Raw genomic sequence first — 14,344 nt, 5'->3', positions numbered from 1 at the left:
TGGGGAATAATTCTGCTAAGGTCTTAGAACCAGGTGAATTTCTCACTCTTTTGTCATAGAATCAAAAAGTACACTTTCTTAGTCTAATGTCATATAGCTTTGCTGCTTGTGGCAGGTAAGTATAACGTTTCATTCCTAGGCTCACCTCTCTCTTTTGACATTTACAACATGATGAAGAGACTCAGCATTCCCTGGATTATAAAATAAAGGTCAAACAGTACCTGTTGGTGACTTCTGGTTTCCTCTCTTCTCTAATCTTTGCCAGATTCCTTCTGACTATGCTTTACATAAAAAGTCACAGAGGGCTTTGGAGGGCAAATAATGACCACTATAGAACCTCAAAGATGGAAAAAAGAGCCATCAAGTCTTAAGAATCCCTTCAAGGTCTTCTCTGACAAGATGTTCTCTAGCTTCAATAAAAGGAAATCTTCCTGGAGGGGGAACCCATTCCTGTCATATACACTCCTTCCCCCAAAGGTAGCAGCCCATTCCCCTTTAAAACAACTGTTAGGAAGTTTTCCCTCATATCAGTCAAGCTCAAATCTGTATCTCTGAAACTTGTCTCTTGCTCCTAATTCCACTTTCTGAGGCAAAGAAGACCAGGTTTAATTCTTTTCCTACAAGACAACTATTCAAAATACTTGAAGATAGTAATCACCATTTCCCCTGGTCTTCTCTAGGTTAAACATCCCAGTTCTATAAAGTGACTCACATCTGGCATAATCTATAATCATTTCACCATCTAGACTCTTCCCTTTGGGATGTACTCTAGCTTGTCAGCATCCTAAAATTTGATTCCCAGAAAGGAATGTAGAACTCCCTATTTGATGTGACCAGAGGTGTCACCTTCCTTAATGGAACCAGAGGTAGCATTTGGTTTTTCAATTACCATGTCATACTGTTGACTCCTATTAAGCTTGTACTCTATGAAAATTCTCATATCTCTTAGAGCTGTTTCCAGCTACACTTTTCCCATCCTATACTTGTGAAGTAGATGTTTTTGAACTTCACATTTTTATCCCCATAAATATATTATTATTAATATTAATACACTTAGGTTAAGCCCATTGTTCTAACTTGTGAAGATTTCCGGAATGTCTCACTGATTGTGTTAACTCTCCCTCCCAACTTCCTTTCAAATTTGATGAGAATGCCATTTTGCCTTCACCTAATTCATCAATTAAAATGTTGAATAGTACTCTAAGATATTTCACTGGAGTATTGAACTTAGAGTATCTCTCCAAACTGACATGGTTCCATAGTGACTATCCTTTGGGCATAAATATTCCTTTGGTCTGGATCTGTCATATAGCCTACCTCATCATATTCCATCATATGATCCATATTTCCCTATCTTTGTTCACAAAAATAGTGTGCTTTGCTGAAATGGAATTATGCTATGTCTAAAGCATTCCATACACCTAACAATTCTGTCAAAAATTAGAAACGAAAGGCATGGCCTCTTGTTGAAACTATCTTTTTGATCACCATTCCTTTCTAAATGCTATAAACCATCTATTTAATAACAAATTCTAGAATTATGTCAGGAATCAAAGTCAAGTTTACTGATCTACAAAATTAACTCTTCTATTCAAGAACTTCTCTGATTCTTCAAAATTCTTTGAATGTTACTGATAGCATCTTAATAATCACTTCTGTCTCTTCTTTTGGTATTCTAGAATCTAAATTCATTTTTGTGCTTTCTTTCTCTATTTACAATGGATTTCAATTCAACATTTTTCTTCTATATTTTCAGTCCACCAGTGATCTCTTTGGGGGGGAGGGAAGGGAGAGAGAGAGAGAGCAGAAACATAATGAGTTGAATATGTAGTTACCACTGTATTCTATTTGTCCATTCTCTGAACCCTTTGAAATCCATTTCCCCAAAATCTAGCATGTCTGTATTTGGCTTTTCCCTTCTCTATCACAAGTTTTAAGAGGGAGAGGTCACTTGTCCCTATAGATTTTATTATTTCTATTTCAGCAGATAGTTCGTTTCTTTTATCAAGTTCACAGTAGTAATTTTCTCTGTCATTTTCTTCAATTTTTAAAGGATAAAATTGATAAGGTAAATTAAAAATTATTACAGATGTACAGATAGTTTCAATCCTCCTTTACGTCTCAAACATGCCTTTGGAAGACATTTGTGACACATTTCTTGAATTCCTTATTAAGAATAAATCTTTTCATTATCCAGTTCTTCCTGTGATCCAGGTGGTCTGTAGCATAATCTTCTATCACATTCATTTCTTTTACATCTATCCCTTCACATTTGTTTAGGGTTTGTTTGTTTATGGAGATTGGATCTCCATACTCCAGACTTGAAGTACTGGAAGCACTCTCTGCCTGGATCCCAGTGTTGATTGGAAGGAAAGCTGTGACTAGTTATATTTCTGAACTGGGCTTATTTGCTCCTTTTTAAGCTGATAACCCTCAGCTCCCAGGGGCTTGTTATAATTATGCTGGGCCTATTGGAAACACCTGATTGGCTTTAACCTCATTCCAAATCAGAACTCTTCTGAGCTCAAGTGGCCCAACAGCCTCAGCTTCCCCTTTACAGGGATTATAGGCAGGTGCTATCACTTACTTATCTTTCAGAGCATCTTTACCTTCATCTCTTTGAATGCTCATCATAACCCCAAAAGGAAGGCAGAAAAAGTAATATTATCTTTTTAAAATATTTACTTTCTTAGTAACAACTCTAATACAGAAGAGCAAGAAATTAATATAAAGATAAGTGGAGATTAAGTACCTTACTGATAGGAAATACCTAAGGTCACATTTGAACCCAGGTCCTCCCAACTCCAAGCTTGGTTCTCTATCTGCTGTGCCACCTGGCTGCCCCGTTTTATCTTCTTTTACAGGTGAGGAAACTGAGGTTTATGTAGTTGTAGTGATTTGTACAGTCACATGACTGCTTAGAGCACATCTGGGACCAGGTTTCCTGCATTTAACTCAATTTTTTCTATCTAATCTTAAAAAAAAATAGTACAAACATTCCTACTGATAGCTCTCTCATAAGAAGGGGGTGGAAATTAAGTGGATATTTTATCTTATTCAGTATTCATTATCATTAATCATGAAAAGTATTATTATCCTATTAAGTCTATTTTTTTCTTCACTCAATCTAACCCCAACATCATCATAGCTTTTGAGTTTAATGGTTGAGAAAGCTAGCCTATATTTGAAAGCAGGAAAAAGGATTGTTTTAGTTCAAGAAAAACATCTTCCAGTTCAAGAGGGCATCACCAAGCATACTTCTTTGATTCTGGGGATTTAGGGAATCTTTCTCTGGGAAACTGCTGAGCCCTCTCGACATTGCTTGAGATTTTCAGGCAGCCACTAGAGGATGCTGTAAACAGTGGGGAAAGATTGAAGTTCCTTCTGTGAGGCCAGTGGCACACTTAGGGACCTTCTCAGTAAAGAAGGAGAAGGGAATGTGCATATATTAAGCACCTACTCTAAAAATCAAACCAGAGGGAGAGTCTGTACTGGCCTGAAGTAGGACTGAAGCCCTGTGGCCAGACTAACTCATTCCCTAACAACTTCAGCCTTTCTCTCCTAGGTCTTCCTTCCCCACCCCCTCTTCTCTATTGTCTCTATTGACTTCCTATTTTGAATATTTTTTAAAAAACTCATTGTGGGTTGTGTTTGTTGTTTGCCTTTTAGTTATTAGTGGAAAAATCAAGGGCTTAAACAGACCTACATTCTAGTCTCATTCTAACCAGCTGTGTGACCTTGGCAAGTAATTTAACCTCAGCCTCAATTTCCTCGACTGTAAAATAAAGATAACATATAGCTATAATATATATCACAGGATTGTCACAGAGATCAAATGAGGTATTTGTAAAAAGTGGTTAGCACTGGGTCTAGCACATAGGTACTACATAAAGTCTTATCACCTTCCCTTGCTCATCCATAAATTGAAAGAGTTGAATTAGATAAGAAGGGGGGCGATGCAGAAGGGAAAGAAAAATGGAAGAGAAGATGTAGAGGAAGGTGGAGAGAAGTTACATGAGGATAACCATGAGAGGCTCTCTCTAAGGAAAGCTAAGCTGTCTAGAATAGGTCATTACCTCATGGCCTCTTTATCAGAAGGGCATGTACTTTTTAGAGATTTCTTGAGTACTTTGATTTTATACCTTTTGGCCATTATTGAAAAAAGCCAGAACTTGAATATCATGAAATATGAGTTCTAGATCCAATCTACTCATATCCCTTCCCCCAATAAAAGAAACAAAACTTTTGTGACAGATAGGCTAAGTCAGTAAAATGAAGAGACGGGTCTGAAAATGTATCTCATTCTAACCTTGAGTCTGTCACTTTTCTCTCAGGAGGTAAATGAACACTTCTTTGCCAGTCCTCAGTCATGGTTCCTCATTACATTAAAGACGTCTTAAATTTAAAACTGAAAGATGCTTAAACTTTGAAAGTTGTTTTTCTTTACAGGGTTGTGGTCAGTGTGTAAATTATTCTCCTGATTCTTCTCATTTCTTTCTGTATCAGTTCATATAAGTCTTCCCAAATTTTTTGGAATCTATCCCACTTATGATTTCTTATAGAACAATAGTATTCCATTATGTTCAATTTACATAATTTTTTCCAGCTGTAATCCAATCAGTGGGCATCCTTTTATTTTCTGGTTCATCACTACATCAAAAAGTGATACCCTAAGTACATTTGTACTTGAGGATCCTTTCCCCTTTGTCTTTAATCTCTTTGAGGTTGTAATAGTGTTATTAGAGTTCTTTAGTTTTCCATCTTGGTGGATAATAACATTAACATTAATGTGTTCATTTATCAGCAGCATTTTAAGATGTGATCTGTGCATTCCATATTGCCCTTGTTTCATTTTATTCTCCTTGCTGAGAAGAGAGTATCTCCTTATAGTGACATAAGGGAATAACCTCATCCAGTAGTCTGGAATTGTCAAGATTGATTTAAAGTTGATTTTTTTTTTTTAACTAGAAACCTGGGAAGAATGTTGCTGCCATCATCCAGGACATCCACTCTCAGAGGGAGCGAGACTTGTTCCGGGAAGCTGATAGGTGAGGCATATCTAGTCAGGGGACTTGTAGGACAGAACTGAGCTGTGTGTAAAACAAAATCTGGGCAGTCTATACGTCTTGACTATTTTATTTTACATCATAAGAGAAATTGAGCCAGGCAATGAATGCCCTAACCATAAATCAAGTTGAGTTTTTGTTTTTACTCTCTCACTAATCCAGCATGAGAAAACTGCTTCATGGAAGGGATCCCTAAAGCAATTTTATCGTGGCTAATCAAGTAGGGGTTCATAAATACCATTTTGGGGTCTGGACAGATTGTTCCTCTCATCTGCCCACATAGCTTGACTGGTCAAAGGTATTGTCCAGTTTCAAATTTGATTCCCTACCCTCTGTTACTTATTCCTTACCTTAAAACTGCTGCTGCAGTGATGAAATCTCCAAAATTCAGATGAACTTCGGTCCAAATGTAGCTTGTTCAGATATATTTTTTAATAGAATTGTTATTTTCCTTTTAAAAATATTTTTTCCATGGCTACTTGATTCATGTTCTCTCCTTTCCCTCCTTCCCTCCCAGAGCTGACAAGCAAGTCCACTTGTCCAGATATATTTTCAAGGGCAAAATCAATCCATAAATAATAGAAATAAGTTTAAGTATTATTAATATAGGAATGATATCTGAATAATGCTTCTTCTGGCTAGTTTTACAATTTATTGAAAGTATGTTAATTCTGAGCTAGATAGCTCTCCATATCCCTTCAGGGGCTGGCTTCAGACCCTGGTCTTATGTCATTCAATCATCTAACTAAGAAGACCTTGGAGTTTATTTGAGCCCTTTTCAAATGGACACTTGTTCTAGGAATAATCCACTCCTTATATGCACTGCCAGAGTCACCTGGTTACACTAGCAGAAAAGAACAGGAGCAAGTTTCCTTCTCCTTGACTTTTCTCTCTACTATCAAGTTTTTTAATTTTGTGTCCCACCTCTGGCCAGTCATGAAGGCTCTAGAAACAAGCCCTGTGTTATCCTCTAGTAACCCAGCTGACTGTTGATGAGAATAGGATATGCCCCTCAAAGCAAAACAACCAATTTCTAATCATCCAGGGATAAATGCATCCCAACATCAATTTCACCCTTAGATTTCTCAGTGGCAGCATGCTTCTACATCACACCCACCTCGAGTTAACATTCTGGTTGTCTAATGAAAGGATTTACTTAAACCAAGCCTTCTCTTTCCATAAATTTAGCCTCTGGAAAACATGAAAGTTGGGGTGCTTCTTGTATGCAAAAGTATTGATGGGAAAAAGGAGCATCTTGTTAGTCTGACTCTTTGGAGCATATCTACACTTATTTAAAGCTTCAGAAGCTTTTTTTGTTCTAGTAGTTTCTACCTACAGTCTATTCTCAGTTCATTATATAAATGGGCAAGATATAGATAATCCAAAAGAAATAGTCATCCACAAAACAGCCAATCTGGGCTTTGGAATGAATTCTTTTTTCTCAAACAGATTTTTATCTTACTAAATCTGTCTGATTTAAGCCAATATGTCAAACTAGGATTAAAATTTACCACAGGTACAAGCATACTATCATATCCAAAGTGGCAGCGACAGCAGTGAGAGACAGTGTAATGAGATTTGTTTACCTTTCTCAGAATAATGTGGATGGTGTCCTAATCTCTCCCTCCGAAACCCCTCAGGTTTTTTATTGGTTCAGTCAGATAAGCCCAGCAGGGCATATGAGATCTGAAGGCTGTTAACGTGGGCATAGTCTTGGTGACCCATAGGCAGCTGTATGGTTAGAAATGGCTTCTTGATAACTCCTAGAATGGAAAACTTGATGAAAGTACCACAATTTTGGAGTATCAGATGTTAATATCTTACTTCATCTTCAATATTTGTGTAGGACTGAGTTTATACACATATGTATGTGTCTCTATGTAGGTGTGCTTTATAGTATCTGTGCATAATCATATATATATATGTATATACACACACATATATATGGGTATATCCATAGGGTTATATCCCTGTGTATCTGTATGATAAGCAGCATGGAAGAGGGAATAGTTCTGGACTTTGACTCAGAAAGACCTAGGTCCATAGCCCACCTCCTAGCTGAGTGGACCTTAGAAATTCACATAACCCTCTGACCCTCACTTTTCTTATCTGTAAAATGAGGCAATTGGAGTTGATTGCTTCTCTGTCTCTCTGTCTGTCTGTCTCTCCCTCCCTCTCTCTGTCTCTGTCTGTCTGTCTGTCTCTCTCTCTCCATACCTAAGTATACATATGTGTGTATTTATGCAGTATAAATGCATAGAATTAATTATGTAGAAATATGATTAGAAAAAAGAAAAGAAATGAAAAAATATAAAGAAATATAAATTATATTTGCATACCATAGGTATGTATGTGTATCGTCCTGCACAATTATAGATTTAGAACTGAAAGAGACCACGAAGTCAATCAATTTCAATTTTACAGATGATCAATTTCATTTTCCAGGTGAGAATACTGAGGTCCAGAGAGATTACATTGATTGCCAAGGTGTCTAGTTTTCACACACATATAAAATACATCAATGAATAAGTATCTATGAATGCTCAGGTGTGAGGATATGTATATTCTGTGTTATGTTTCTAACATTTATCAATGTATTTATCAGTGTTCGTGATTTTATGTTTGCATGAGCATATCTATATGTGAATAAGCATTTTGTTATGTGTGGATACTTATACACAGATACTTCTTCCCTTTTCTCCTTCGCAGATATGGCCCCGAGAGACCGAGGTCTCGAAGTCCAGTGAGCCGCTCCCTCTCCCCGAGATCCCATACCACCAGCTTCACCTCCTGTAGCTCTTCCCACAGTCCTCTCTGTCCTTCCCGGGCAGACTGGGGCAATGGTCGGGAGTCTTGGGATCAATCCCCCTATGCCAGGAGAGAGGAAGAGAGGGATCTGACTCACTGGAGGGAAAACGGAGATGACAAGAGGGACAGGACAGACACTTGGGTTCATGATCGGAAACATTACCCACGGCAACTGGACAAAACTGACTTAGATAGCCGGATCGAAGGAATGAGAGGACACAGAGACAAATATGTCCGGCCCGCTTCCCCTAGTACACTCCACTCTTCATCTAGTTACAAAGGCCGAGAGGATGGCTATTACCGAAAGGATCCCAAGCTCAAACCTGATCGCTATCTCAAGCAGCAACAGGACAGTCCCGTGAAGTCCAAAAAAAAAGAAGAGATTAGATTAAGAGAAAGATACCCCTACTGTGAGGATTCAGGAAAGGGAGACGTTTTGGAGCCCAAGGACAATAGGACTTCAGAGAATGCCAAGGTGAAGCAGAGTGAGAAAAACAAAGCCACAAAACCCGACAGAAGTCAAGAGAAAGATGCTGACACAGAAGAGAACAAAGCAGCAGCAGAAGCTGAGGTAATGCATACTCCCACCCCCACTGCAGAGGAGGTGGATCAGGAGAACCCGGTTCCCAAATATATTTTGGTCAGCTAAGAATGAATTTTTGGTAGGACCTCAGAATCACTTCTGCTGCCCTGTTTGTACAGGGTGGAGTTACATACAGTGAGGTGTGTGCACCCACACACTCTGCCAAGTAAGATTAGATCTTCTGTCCACACAGTGCTCCCTCCTGCCAAAAGTATTGACCAATCCTAGTTCTTCAGAGAAAGGAGGCAAAGGAAAGAAGCAGCCACCTCCCACAAAATTATTATTGTCCACCCCCATGGCCTTGGTGTGTTTTCCTAGACGTGGTTAATTGCCTCTCTGTTTTACCTCTCTTTTCAAAAGACGTGGCAATTACTAGGTCCTTTCATCCAGGAGTCTCAAAGGGCTTAGGTAGTACAGCTTTGGTTCACACAATGAGTCAAGGGGAAGTCTTGAAGTTCCAAACTTTATAGTCTAACCACTGACCTCTCCTGATGCCTAAAACCTGCTCACTGTGTCTAGGTGGAGGGCTAAGTACAGAGTTTTATCACAAGAAAAAGGATTGGGGGGTTTTCCCTTCTGATATAGATTTCCCCCATTTTCTAGGCACCTTGACCCCACACTAGATGCTAAAGGATCCTAGAGCCATGGGCCTGGGGACCACTGAAGCTTTGTACATAGGTATACCACCAGAAAAGGCATCTCTAGGGTACAGAAAATCGGAATGATCTCCCAAGGGTCTCCCAGGTTGAGGAGACTTCAGCACACAAGTACACAGAGAAGTAGCTAGCAATAAAGAGGCTGGCTTCTACCAGCTGGTACCAAAAAAGAATTGTCTTACTCACATAGTCATTTTCTCCCAAACCAATGGAAATGTTCTTCGCTTCTGACACTTCCAATGCTATGACTGTCTGCTCCTTGCTTACTGTCTTTCTTCTTCAGAACTGCTCAATATCTGATTTCTCTTCCATATTAAAGTCGAGGAGCAGCATCCAGTGCTGACTTGCCCCAGATCTCAATGTACTTACCATGCCCAAGCTAGGGCTCCGTCTATAATGGGCCTTCAGCTAGGACTAGTTAATAAAAATACCTTTTGGTCAGTCTTCTTAATACTTCCCTCCATGTCCTATCTTTGGGGGGAAAGTCACTTTTTTCTTTCTTTTTTTAAAAACTATTATCTTCTGTCTTAGAAGCAGTACTAAGTATCAGTTCCAAAACAGAAGAGCAATAAAGGCTAGGCAGTTGGGGTGAAGGGGCAAGGATCTAAATCTGAATTTGAACCCAGAACCTCCAGTCTTCAGGCCTGGCACTCTTTCTACTGAGCAATCTAGCTGCACCCAAGTAACTATGTTTCTAAACCTGCCCTTTAACTATCTGTCCCATAACTTTTGGGAAGGGAAAGTTCTAGCCTTTGTTCATTCTGCCTGTGCGTATATGCCTGTTGGCCAAGAGAGGGTCAGAGGTAGCAACTGCTTCCTTCAATTGAATTAAGGCAGAACTGAATCTACTTTTTCTTTTTTTGGATGATAATTGAGAGCTACCTGGATTTTAGAAATGAGAAGATAACAGGTATTATTCAGGTATTTTATTAATATCAAGTATTATATAATATTTATTAATATCAAGTATTTGATATCGGGTATTTTCAGAAAAATCCCCATTTCATCCCAACATGACTATTCATAGGGAGAAAGCAGGTCATCATTTTCTGGCCTCTGGTTCTCTCTAAGGTTTTATTTCCTCCCTGTGCCTCTACCTCTACCCACCCCTCTCCCTTGCCACTGACTCCATTGATTTTCTTTCTTCTGGAAAGTATCATACAACTCTGATAGTAAGATAGCCAGGGTCAGTATGTCTCTGAATTGGTCAGCATGCTTTCAGTTTGTTTTTTATCAGACTCCCAGCTCCATCCTTGACACAAAAGGGTCCCTTTGGCAGCTGGGCACACCTCTAACAGCCTGCTGATTTTCTTCCTCAACCAAAGTTCCTCCCTACCTTGATTCCTAGTAAAGTTGGGTATCTGAATTCCAGGAACGTCTTTGCCTCTGAGTCAACAGGGATCACGAGATCATGTTCTTAGAGAAGGAGATCATCTGATCTCTCTTATCTTACAGATGAGAAAAGGGAGGAGGTCCAGAAAGTTTAAGTAACTTTTCCAAGGTCACACCATTGGTAAATAGAGGTAGATTTCAAATGGAAGTCTTCTGTTTCCAAATGAAGGGCTCTTTCTACAGGCATGCTGCCTCGTAAGGTGTGGTCAGCACCTCCCACAAAATCTAATGCAGGAGAAAACATTTTGACCCTTTTTCAGTTTGCCTTTCCCAACTATTTTTCATTCCTCTGGTTATTTGTGACAGCCCTGCATATTAATTGCCCTGAGGTTCATATAAACCTCCAGAAAGCACTAGAAATATCTGAAAGAAAAGAGGCAGAGTAGATGGATATTATTGTCAACTCTGCCACAATGACAAAGGCTCATATCTCCATTTTACTCTCCCCAAGTTAAAAAAAAATGTGTACTTCCTACAAACCATACTGAGTCTATATGGAAAATTTGTAGGGACAGATCAAGCATTATAAAACATCATGGATCACATGATAAAATGTATGCAAATTATAACAGGCACATGAATCAAATATAGTTGCATGCCAAATTTTATATTTATGTGTATATATGCATATACACATATATATGTTATGTAACTAATATAAAGTATAGTAGATCTTGTCATCAAATAACCAATGACAGACCTTTTCGGAGTTCACAGAACTGATCTTTCCTGCATCCATTATAATGAGGAAAATAGGGAATTATTTTTAAAAGCCTGATCTAGATGCAAAGGAAATAGTTAAGATAAGAAACGTATTTAAAATATCTCAGTAATATTCTCATCTTAATCTTCAGGTGCCCCCCACACTTCCTATAACTGGAAAGTCATTTAGTCACTCATCTCCACCTTGGTGCAGAAACTTGAAAGCTGCCCACATGTATCCTCCCCAAAGTATTTTGCCATCTAGAAATGAGGCTTTGAGCTACACATACTGAAATTTAACCTTAGAGGTTTCTCAGTAATTTAAAAATTTCTTCTATATATGATCTTATCCAGGGAGTTTTTTTTCTTTAGGAACATCAGCATCTGGTTTGCTTTAGCCATGGTACTTAGCAACAAGCCTTTAAGCAACAGGTTAACAATAAGTATTTGGCAACTAGGTGGCCTGATGGATAGAGCACTGTACCTGGAGTCAAGAAGACCTGAGTTTGAATCCAGTCTCAGACACTAACTTTGTCATCCTGAGCAAGTCACTTGACCCTCTGTCTGCCTCTGTTTTCTCATCTTGAAAATAAAGATAATAATAGCATGCGCCTCCCAGGGTGGTTATAAGAATAAACTAATATTTTTAAAATGCCATCGATGCCTTTACAAACCATCAAACTTTACATAAACACTAGATATCATTGTCATGGTTTAAATGCAGAATATTTTATACAAGCTAGAGATGTAGTCCAGAGAGAATTTTGTCCAAAACAAACATTCAAGATTTTATCTAGAGATGAGACTATTACCCCAACCTTTTTGGAAGAGAATAGTTATATTTTCTACCACCGGGTGAGTATCTTTTGTTACCCTTATTCTTTCCAGAATGTTTCAGTCTCTGTCTCTGAAAGAGATTCAGGACACGAAAAGGGAAAGTTTCTGGAGTCTGAAAATACTTCTAATCAGGTACTATGACAAGTACAGTACTGGTTATCATTAGATTTTAAGCTCATAGGACCATAGATGTAAGAATAGCTTTTTAAATTCTGTCTTTGAACTTCTAATTAGATGCAGCTTAGCTAAAATATAACTAGCCTAATTTGTTGTCCTTAGCACCTATCCCAAGCTTCTGTTTATTCTGTATTTAATGTTTATGGTATTATGCCACACATCATCCTTACTTGACCTTCCTTCAGTCATCTATATGTATCTATTTAAATCTAAAATGGTAAGTTTTGCAGTCTTGGTGAATAACTTTCTCCTTTTCTTTATTGGAATCATTTGTATTTGTCTGGAATTTCTTTCTTAAGAACCTTCCATCTTTCTTGAGTCAACATCCCTTATAGCCAATGGGGTTCTATCATATCTCTAAATTTAAAAAAAATCTACTCCCTCAGATTCTAAGGTGAGCTAAATTATACTACCAAGATTTCCCGTCTTTCCATGAGCTTTCCATCATGAGCTTTAAAATGTCAGGGCTAGTGGGCAGCTAGGTTGTTCAGTAGATGGAGAGTAAGGCCTAGAGATAAGAGGTCCTAGGTTCAAATGTGACCGCAGACACTGCCAAGGTGTATGACCCTGGGCAAGTCACTTACCCCCCCTCCCCCTCCTTTCCTAACCCTTTCCACTCTTCTGCCTTGGAACTAATAAACAGTATTGATTCTATGATGGAAGGTAATTCATGACTACTTCTATAGTAGGTTCACATTATTTTCATATTAATCAGTTCCTCTTTATTGGTCACTATCAAAATGAGAATATCAATTTATCGCATTGTTTTGTCCATCTTTTAAAGAATGAATTTATCACCAAAGCAAGTCAAGAATTTAATTTTCCAGTTGATCCAGTTTTATCAAAAGGAGCATTCCAATAGATGGCCAGATTGTGGAAGTTTCATGACTGCCAATTCTTTTATCTGTTTCCAGAACTCTTCATTTTTTTCTTTTTGTCTTTACAATCTGGAAAATAGTGTCATCACAATATTACTTTTTTGTCTCCTAATTGATCTTTTCCCAGATGTTCTCCACTATGCTTTTCCCCTTTGATTCACATACTTCTTCATATGAATAAATCTTCTGGATAGTTAATCCTATTTCACAATCTTTTTAATGTAATTTTTCATTTTGAATAAGGTATAACCTTATGTTGCCATATATTTGGGTAGGGAGAATTCTACTTTCATGAACTAAGATCTCTGACTCACTTTATTATCTGAACTTTGTATATTTATATAAAGATATAAGGAATCATTGCCACCACCTCTCCTAGAGATTGTGTCCTGGTAATTATCAGATTCTTCCACTGATTCTTCTCATCTCAGCTACCCCTCCCCAATAATGTTCATTTCAAAATCGAGTGTCAGGAACTTGAAATAAAGACCTCAGGCAAAAACTATCCCTCAGAATCCAAGTAGGGCTTGGAGCTATGAGGGGGAAAAGATACTAGTCAGGTTCCAGTTCTTTCTCAACCCTAATTTTTGTGCCAATATAGAGCAGTTCAGAAAACTGAAAATGACCTCCAGAGTCTTTTAATCTGAATCTAGCCTCACCTGAGAGTTCCTAGAAAGTTGTTCACCCTTAAGGGGTTGAAAAAAAGATGATTTGGTAGCCAAAGTTGAGGACTGGGAAAATGCTTTTGGGATCTTGAGAAGCTGTTTTGGGATCTTTGTTCTTTGGAGATTCAGGCTGACTTTGCCTCTGCTTGTATTTTTAATTAGATAAATTGGTAGATAAGAGTGGGAGAAGAGAGGGGGAACATCATGGGTGATACAGAGTAATTATCTTGGGCATATTTATTGGAAAGAGGATGTTTGGCCTGTAGGGTAATAGTTTGAATGGCTGCCACTTTGTCATTCTGACTATGCCAAGTGATGGTTCCTCAAATTGAGAAGTATCAGGTCATCCCCATGATTCTAATTCACTAAACAATCCTTAACCAGCCAAGAATGCCTTAATATAGGTCAGGGTTTTTTTTTAACTGTGTGTGTGTGTGAGAGAGATGGATACCTTTAGTGCTCCCATAAAAGTTTTCCCCATCTCAGAATAATATTTTTAAATGCCTGGGATAAAATTAATAGTATTAAAAAAGAAAACAATTATGTTGAAATACAGTTACCAGAATATTTTTAGAAAGTA

The 14,344-nt window shown here is 38.2% G+C and overlaps 1 protein-coding gene across 5 annotated transcripts in view; it reads left to right on the top strand.

Annotated features, from left to right (window-relative positions):
* The window catches only part of RBM20 (RNA binding motif protein 20), a 243,365-nt gene that overhangs the window by 212,296 nt on the left and 16,725 nt on the right, over positions 1 to 14,344 (top strand). For 3 of the 5 annotated variants that reach the window (XM_007479028.3, XM_007479030.3, XM_007479031.3), the window contains exons 8-10: positions 4,969 to 5,048; positions 7,776 to 8,445; positions 12,096 to 12,176. In XM_007479028.3, the coding sequence (XP_007479090.1) occupies positions 4,969 to 5,048; positions 7,776 to 8,445; positions 12,096 to 12,176 (831 nt within the window). The remainder of the gene's footprint in view (positions 1 to 4,968; positions 5,049 to 7,775; positions 8,446 to 12,095; positions 12,177 to 14,344) is intronic. The other 2 variants (XM_007479029.3, XM_056820201.1) reach the window with 1 other exon arrangement.

This window comes from Monodelphis domestica, chromosome 1 (assembly GCF_027887165.1).
Source record: "Monodelphis domestica isolate mMonDom1 chromosome 1, mMonDom1.pri, whole genome shotgun sequence".
In the NCBI taxonomy this organism is placed as follows: Eukaryota; Metazoa; Chordata; class Mammalia; order Didelphimorphia; family Didelphidae; genus Monodelphis; species Monodelphis domestica.
This window is presented reverse-complemented; position numbering and strand designations above follow the sequence as displayed.